Genomic DNA, 9453 nt, shown 5'->3' with positions numbered 1-9453 from the left:
AGTGGTGATTGCCAAGGAAGATATTATTAGAAATTAGTTATTTATGTAAATTTCATTAAGATAAACAGTTCCAACGATATAAACATTGTTTTATTTTCTCTTAAGAATGTCACACTATCTAAAAATTGCTGCGAAGGATTTATTATAAGTTCTGCACATTGACTACACGATTAATTATATAGTGCAAATTTACTTAAATAAGAACAATTATTATTTTTCAACATCACTCAGTGGTAATTCATTGCTTCTTGATGACTCTGATAAAAAATTTGTCAAAATAATAATCGAATGGCAATTTTCTGAGGATCATGTTTGGTGTGAGACTAATGAACAATTTATTTACATTATTTCATCTTCTATGCTTGTAGGATATGCCATCATACTCCGTTAGGTCATATTAATCTTCCTTCGACTTCCTCTTCTATAAATTTTGCATTCTAAAGTTTTCCTACAAATAAAAAATTATATATTAATGGCACACATCCTATCGAATCAAAGAATCCTATGAACAATGAACCAATTAAACATAAATATTAAATCTTCATACCAAGCAACAAAAGTTTTTATTCGAATTGCTTGGACCAAGTAAAACTTGGCATCAATGAATCATAAATGTTAAATGTATTAGGAAATTATAAATTTTCTGATCCAATAATTTGCTGCGCCAGCAAAAAGAAAATGGACTATTTTTTCAATGTACAGCTACTATAAATGTCTCAAATATTTAAATTTCCTTTTGTTAAAATACTTATTCCATTATCTATGAAAAAGTTTACTATGTACGGCGCATATTTGGTACTAGTATCTTACTTAATTAGAAAGCTTTTTCTGACTAAGGAGGTATACTCATTCCAACTACTAGATAAAAACTTAATAACTACAACAAAATTCTTTTGATTTAATACAATATATAAGTGATCGAATCAGGTTGATCTGCTTATCTCACCTGTCAGACGATTGAAGCAGCCAAGTAAAAATTCACCAATAATTCCTTGGTACCAAGCACTTTATTTTTCATATTCTCCTTAATCACTTAAGAGTCAACATTTCTTTTCAAAAATCACATTTTGCAATACATAAAAGAATTTTTTATTAGTATTTCTTGGGCTCTGTATTCATTCAATTTCCTACCAAGTTAAATTTCTTTATTTATTTGCTGATTACATTATAAAATTATGTATTGTTCATCTGGAAAATAAAATGTTTACAAAGATAATATCCAACAAAAAGAAAACACTAAAAATTCAATAATTGAAATAAATATTATTTATGACTTATCTAATTTGTGAAACAAGTTTTCTCTTATTTCAATAATAATTTTTCCATTCTTTAGTTTCTGCTCTCAATTTGTTTATAACGTACATATATGTATAACCTATGTAGATTTGTGTTTTCACCTTTCACTTTCTCTGAAAGTACTATCTTTTCAACGTAAAATGGCTTTGCTGATATCCGCCATTTTAGTACGTCATTCTTCGACCAAGCCCGTGAAGACTCTAGAGGCGGATCGTCATTGCTAATAAATTTTCGGACAATTTCCACTCTAACAGGGTAGATAACGCGGGTATGGATGCATGAATGTGTTAGTAATTATATAAGTGGATGAGCGAAGAATAATGGAATGTAGAGGGATGAGAAATATAGTTAATGTTGTCAAGGGTTGTTTGGGGTGCAAAAAGAGCATCGATCTGTATGAATTTGAAACCAGGCAGAGCTGCGATTACAGTCTTACCGAGTAGACGTGTACTGAGTATCTCTAAATCCGAGCGAATTCAGATTTTAATAAAGCGTAGTTTGTGTTTTTCGTTCCTTATAAATCGATTTTAGTTTTCTATTTAAGCGAGAATTTTCATTATTCTGCGTGCGGGTTACGTGAAACGTAACAATATTATTGATTGTGGTGTATGGGATAAGGTTTATACTAAGTTTTATCTTTTAATTCGTTTATTTTGAAAAAATCTTTCTGTGGGGCCCCATCGTCGATTCGCCTCTGGATCTGAATACATGGCTGCTAACTATGGCTGCTAGTTTCAACTTCGTATTATTATTACATCGTTTGTTTCCTTGAGCATCAAGGCGTTTTGCATAAACTTTGGATATTCATTTCCCAAAGTAATGAAGTACTTTCTAATTATATTCCAGTTTAATAATATTGTATCGATGCATGGTAAAAGGGAAAGCCGTATAGTTCCTATATGTCGTTTTAGCTCTCTGAATTGTCCACCAAATTTTTCTATTAGTAATTGTAATCCTTCTTTTCTGACAGCAGAATGAGAAAAATGACTGTAGGGGGAAGTCCTCTAACGCCGTACGGCACCCAGTACCGGACACATACAGTATCTCCGTATAAATAAGTAAAAACGAAAAAATACCTACATAGTAGGGATAAAGGAGGAAAGTAATACACATGTACGTCGCGAAACGATATTGTTTTATCATACTAACGAAAGGCCAGACATTAATTGCAATAATACTTCTGGTTAGATTGTACGGCATAATATTCATCCTCCCGAATAATTAAGTAAACACAAATCGTATTAAAATTTGCTAATTTAGGAGGTAAATTTTATGAGAATCGCTACAGTAAAACTTAAAATTCATTTAAGCATCGGAATGATCTGTTTTTTATTTTTTTTCTGTATATGCATGTCCCCTACGATTGGACACCTATAATATTTCTCCTTGTATCGGACAGCAAAATTAAATCAGTAAGTCTTGATATTGCTGTTTCTATTTTTAGATCCTGTGTGACTTTAATACTAAGCATTAAAATATGAAGAAAAGAAAGTTATTAGATGAAAAAAATGTTAATAACACTGAGAGAAAGAACTGTTAAAATTAAACAAATCGATTTATTGGAATGTCCAGTTGCTATAATGAATCAAAATAACCTTGAAGTAAATATAAAAGATTTCATTTTAATAACCTGAATATTTAAAAATAACAAATATATATTTGAAGAAAGACATATTCATTCTAAATAGATATTTAATAAATATAAGTCAAATTTATTTAAACTAAAATTATTGTAAATTATTTTCGAAAACGTTGGTTTATTAGCATTTACGTTTTGGTATTAAAAAAATTGTACATTTCAGTAAATTAATTTGTCCATTTAAACCGAAACTAGATTTACTTACATTTAATGTTTAGAGATTTCAAAAATATGTTCTTGATTCAATGAAATGTTAATTGTTTAAAATATATAATTATTTAAACTCAATAAATATTAATTTAATTTAAATAAAAAGTTTAAGAAAAGTAATTAATTTTTTTCTGTTAAAATGAACAAGTATTCATTAAATACAAATAAGGCATTTTTAATTTTAAGTACGTGGAATTCGATCGAAGAAATAAAACGCCTAGATTTAACATATAACATCTTTATCACATTTATTCAAATTTAACTTAATTCATTTCGTAATAGAAAATAAACGTTTCAATTAACTAAAATAGCCAAGCGTATTTTCTTTAAAATCAAATAAACTATATGTTTAAATGTACAGTGCTTTGTAAATTATATTAAACATATTGTCGTTTGGCGTAAACATTAAATTCTTCAATTTTACGAAAAGCCTCCATTTACAAAAACAAAATAATTGCATTAATTCAAACAATTTGTAGATTAATTACAAAGGTAACTCTTTATATGTTCCAAAATAAACTTGTTTTATTCTAGTAATTAGCATATAAACTTTTTGAATTTATCATTCATTTATTACAAATGGCAAATCCATTTAATATCAATAAATAAGCAGCTGCTGCGAGTGAAAAAATCAGAATATACGAGGGTTGCCCGTAAAATAAGGTTCTCTTGGATATTTCATCATAATGAACACCTTTATTGGCATTGAACAAAACATTTTTTGAAAGCATAAACTGTTCCTTATTTTTCTACATAATCGCCGTTAAGATCGATACATTTTTGCATTCGATATACCATCTTCTTTATACCAAAATCGTAGAACTCTTCCGCCGCGCCGCGAAGGTAGCTTAAAACCTCTACTTTTAATTCTTCTTCGGTTCTGAAATGCGTTCCACTCAGGTGTCTTGCTGACATCAGGGATCATCTGGCATAGCTCTCGAACTGTCACCCTTCGATCTTTAAGCATTGCTTCTTCCACTTTGGCAATTGTATCGTCCGAAACCGACGGTCGACCAGAGCGCTGCTCATCATGGACGTCTGTACGTCCATTTTTGAATTCTCTGCACCATTTGCGCACGTGCTGCACACTTAAATTTCTTTCTCCATAAACTTCACACAGTTGGGAATAAATATCTATCGGCGCAATTTTTTTGCACACAAAAAACGAATCACAGAGCGTAGCTCGCATCTTGCGGGAGAAGCGAGTGGAAGCTCCATTTCTAATGACTGATAAGTGAAAACTGAGTATCGTAAAGAGCTCGCCGAAGCGAGTATTAGTAGAGAAAGAACCAAGCTATAGTATCTAGTGGCCTCGCGTACTACTCTTCCTCGCGACTGCAGCTCCTTGGGAACCTTATTTTACGGACAACCCTCGTATATTTATTTTATATAAACAACTTCTTCCTTAAATGATTCACCAGAATTAATAAGTTTTGTCCAATATATTATTCGATGAAACATTCCGTTTTTCCATTTAGTCAAATGAATCCTTTGTAGAGAACAAGACATTTGCATTTTTAAAAAATTTTTTAAGCTTGAAACGAATAAATCTTCATATTCGACATATTACTTAGCTTATCACAGATATTAAATTGTAACATATTTTCATTTAATAGTAGAGAAATATTGTTCATTCAAGTAATTATAGGAAATACTACATTGCTTTAAAAGAAACAGGTTTTTTTCAAAACACTGCGCTTATTAATTCGAATTAAATTAATTCTTCTTCAATTTCAATAAATGTTTCCTTGCCGAAAATAAAATCTCTTACAAAATTACTAAAAATTTTAAATTTGAAACAAATAAATCTTACAATATTTCAAAGGCTCATATGTTTATTTGAAATGAATTGTACTTTTCTTTTTCATTTGTTAAATTTTTTAATTATTAATTATGAATATACTTAAAATTAATAAATATTGAATTAAAGCTAGTACAGAAATAGGAAAAATTTTGTTTTAAATAAAATAACATATTATTCATAAGAATATCACTATTCGATAGGACTGAAGAAATAAGTTATCCGATTGAACTTTAAGTTGTTTGCTTTAAAAAAAAAATGTTCCCATTGACGTGAACATAGTTTGCATTGTTTTTGAAATATATACATTTGAAACATATAATTTTCTTGAGGTTTCAAATATGATATATTTAATTCAATTCTGTCATTGCTTCGATTGTCACTTTTGATTTTTATTCGTTGACAATTTCCGATCCCCTTATTATTAATTATTATGGCGTCTTTCCGAGCGTAAGAGTACAGCCCTCGGAAGAGATACAATACATGCCCATCAGCTACATACAAGGTTTTTCCCTAACGGCGGTATATCGGAGTTTTTGTGTTATCTAACTATAGCAGTTTTGTCCATAGCAAAATTATGAAATTCCGTTTAGTTTAAGCATTGAACGAAGTAAGCCAGCTGAGATGAAATAAAATAATATTTATAAAGAGTCGTGGAAGTATTTGAACTAAAATAGGCGCTAAAAGTGAATGTTTTCAAATATCTTGAGACGAAGAATATACAGTAATGGCTAACGCCACCAAGCCTAGGTTACGGTTAGGCAGCTAAAAGTAGTATAGTTCCCGTAACATATACTAAACTAAAGGGTGAGTTTCACCAAGTTGACTTAAGTTAGACTTAAAGTGGTATAATTCGCGTCACATTAACAGTACTACTTTAACTAGCTCTCGTTAAAGCAGTATAGTTCATGTTACGCGAACTATACTACTTTAACAACGAGTTAGTTGGTGAAAGTGGCCCTTAGGCCCGGTTCCGCAAGTCTTGTTTAAGCTGGATTAAGTTAATTTTGCTACATTTTATGTCACATAGAATATAGCATAATTAACTTAAGGATGTTCTACCCCAAAGGAACTATTCACACCGGCGAATGGATTAACGCGTATAGTGAAGTTGTGGATGCAACTTAAGATTTTTGTAATAACGGCAACATGGGAAGATGAACACATGTTTTTCGATCTTTATATTGTACACTGACATTCATCGAATCTGCTCGTGAAGAATGGCCTACTAGATTTGTAACTAGCTGGACAGCTTCAGGTCTCTAGTTCTTACCAAAGCGTAAAACGTCACGGTGACGTCAGATGACGTCACGATGATGTATAGGAGTCGTGGTGGGGAGAATAAGGAGAATCTGGTAAATTGCATATATTCGAGTGTAGCGGTTGATCGTCTTACTTTTGTCAAAAGTATATCATCTCGGGATAAAATGGTATAGTAAGAATTTTCTTCTTTCTCTGTCTAATAGCATAAGAGTGAGAGAGAAAGACATATGATACCCCATGTGCCCATAGGGTGCATCCAGAAGCACAGCTGTTCAGTGAGCGCTTACTGAGCGCTCACAAGTAGCCGATTGGTGAGCGCTAAGCGATATACTGGACGTGTGGACATTACGCTTATTGTTCACTCATACATAAAAGGCACATAATATTACAGCTATACTTTTTATATATATAATAGTCGGATTTCAATGAGCTTTTATCTTTTAACCTTACCATTATTTATTCTTGCATTAATATCCTCCGTTTTTGTAATTGCATATAATATTTCATTAATATTGTATTGCTGCTTAAATGCCATGTTTTATTTTCTAAAAAGTTAATTAAAATTTCTTCACTTTTAAAAGAAAATAGGAAATTTTTTACAACGATACGGTATCCCAGACCACTTGCAACCTTTTCAAATTTATTTTACTGATCTAGGGATGTTAAGTAACTTTTAAATTTCGCGCGAAAACTTCAGAGTGAGCAGAAAGTGAGGCTGAGTGAGCGACTGAAAATTAGGCTCACGAAAATGGCGGGCGCTCACTCTGAGAAGCTTAATGAGCAGTTTCATCCAGTACTTTTGTCTAGGGGATTTGGCAAGCGCTCACCGAGCACTCACTGAATGGTTGTGCTTCTGGATGCACCCATTGATTCTGCTCGAGCACGTTCTTGATATAGTGTGTAACGTCTCAGCTCAAACCACTGAGGCGGCACCTGGAGACAGCTCGGAACTTCATCCTCTACTCATCTACTATAGGATAAGTACCTACATTTATGACTTCCGTTTCCGGTGTGTGGATGAGTAAATGGAGTGAGTGAGTGAGAGGTTGAGAAAGAGAAAAAGAAAGGTTAGTGCGAAAAGCGGAGAATAGGGAGTAGAAGGGAAAGAAGAGGAGAAGAAGGGCGAGCAGAAGGGATATAAGGGAAAGGGAGGGAAGGGAAAACAGAGTGAAAACGGGAGAAGGAAAGTGAGGCGAGATTTTAGAGGTTAGGAAGGAAGGCGCGAAAGTGACGGTGTGAGACAGGAAGGATAAGGAGGAAAGGAGAGAGTAGGGACACCTGTTGGGAAGAAAAGGAAGGAGTGGGAGGTCGGTAAAGTAGAAAGGAGTAGGAAAGCAGGGAAATGGAAAGAAAGGGAGATAAATCGGGGAAGGATGAAGGGAGGAGAGAGGAAAGAAGAGAGGAGGAGGGGAAGGAGAGAGAGGGGGGGAGAATTAACATAGGGAGACTGATAAAGAACAGAGGGGAAGGAGAGAGGAGGAGGACGGAGAGTATGGGAAGTATGGAGGAGTATTTGAGTGGGAAGAGAAAGGACAGGGAGGAAGAGGAGGAGAGAGGAAAGGGGGACAGATGGGCCTTTAAGAAGAGTGCCAGGGTGGCAAGATCGCCGGAGAAGGGAGAAGAAGGGGGAATAGAGAAGGTAATGAAGGCGATAGAAAGCATGAGTAAGAAGATAGACGGGATAGAGGAAGGAAAGAGGGAGATATTAAGGAAAATAGAGGAAGTGAGAGATGAAATGGAGAAGGATAGGAGAGAGTGGAGGGGGGAGATAGAGGGGTTGAAGGGGAGAATGGAGGCGCTGGAGAGAAAAGAGAAGGAGAGGGAGAAGCAGGAGAGAGGGGAAGGGAAGGAGGGCAAAGGAAAGGGGGAGAGCGTGATGGAGGAGAGGATAAAGAGATTGGAAAGGGAGGAAGAAAGAGAGGAGAGAGAGAGAGAAAAAGGAATAACATAGTAGTGTGGGGGATGGAAAACGAAGAGGGGGGCGAAGAGAGAGTAAGGGAGGAAGTAAGAAAGATATTAGAGGTGATAGGGGTGAAGGGAGGAGTGAAGGAGGTGAGGATGTTGAGAGGAATGAAGGGAGAAGGGAGAAAAGGGGTAGAGGTGAGGTTGGAGAGCAGGGAAATAAAAAGGAGGGTGATGGAGGGGAAAAGTAGATTGAGAGGGAGGAAGGAAAGAATAGAGGACGATTTGATTTGGGAGGAAAGGAGGATAATGGGAAGGATGAAAGAGATAGCCGAGGGGAGGAGAAGGAAAGGAGAAAGGGTAAGGGTGGGGTATATGAAATTATGGGTGAATGATGAGGAGTGGAGATGGAACGAGTGGAAAGGTGGATTATGGAACAAGGAAGGAAAGGGATGGGAGGAGGAAGGAGTAAGAGGAAATTTTGGGATAAGAGAAGGGAGAAGGGATGGGAAAGTATAGAGAAAAGAGGGGATGAAAGGAGAGAGATGGAGAAGAAGGAGGATGGGAGGAAAAAGGAAAGGAAGGGAAAGGGAGAAGAGGGAGATAGGAAAGGGTGGAGTAGAAGAGAAAGAGGAAGAGGAAAGGAAGGAAAGGAGAAGGGAGGAGGAATAGAAATCGCGTTTTGGAATGTAGCAGGGGTGACAAATAAAGATGAGGACTTTTGGCAGAGGATAGGGAGGTGGGATGTGGTGTGTTTGGTGGAAACATGGTTAGAAGAAAAAGGATGGAATGCGCTGAGGAAGAAGTTACCAAAAGGATTTGAATGGTGGGTGCAGTGGGCGAGAAGGCAGGAAAAAAAGGGGAGGGTAAAAGGAGGGATAGTGATGGGAGTGAAGGAAGGAATCAAGGGAAAGAGGAAAGGAGAGGAGAGGGAGGAGGAGGGGATCATGGAGATAGAGGTGAAGATAGGGAAAGAGGAGTGGAGGATAATAGGGGTGTACGTTGGGAAGGGGATGAGGAACATAGAGGATGGGCTGAGGAGGGTGGTGGAAAGGGAGCAGGGGAAGAAGTGTATGATAGGGGGGGACTGGAATGCAAGAATTGGAGAGACGAGGGAGGAGGAAGGGGAGGAGGGAAGAACGGAAACGGGGAGAAGGTCGAAGGATAAGGTAGTGAATGCAGAGGGGAGGAGAATGATGGAACTGATGGGAGAGATGGGGCTAGAGGTTTTTAATGGGGCAGTGAATGGGGACAAGGAAGGAGAATACACGTACGTAGGGCATAGGGAAGGTCGGTAATTGATTTTGTGGTAGGAGACAGGGAGACAAGGGAGGAGATAAGA

The 9453-nt window shown here is 35.9% G+C and overlaps 1 protein-coding gene across 1 annotated transcript; it reads left to right on the top strand.

The window, feature by feature from the left end:
• The first annotated feature begins 7551 nt into the window (after positions 1–7551).
• Positions 7552–8160, top strand: LOC136772181 (uncharacterized). The gene has a single exon (XM_066724970.1). It carries the CDS (start codon positions 7552–7554, stop codon positions 8158–8160), a length of 609 nt encoding a protein of 202 aa, XP_066581067.1.
• Positions 8161–9453: the final 1293 nt, after the last annotated feature.

The sequence above is a fragment of the Prorops nasuta genome, unplaced genomic scaffold, assembly GCF_024137725.1.
Source record: "Prorops nasuta isolate Cenicafe-Biocafe unplaced genomic scaffold, Cenicafe_Pnas_1.2 PNAS00001, whole genome shotgun sequence".
Classification (NCBI taxonomy): domain Eukaryota; kingdom Metazoa; phylum Arthropoda; class Insecta; order Hymenoptera; family Bethylidae; genus Prorops; species Prorops nasuta.
This window is presented reverse-complemented; position numbering and strand designations above follow the sequence as displayed.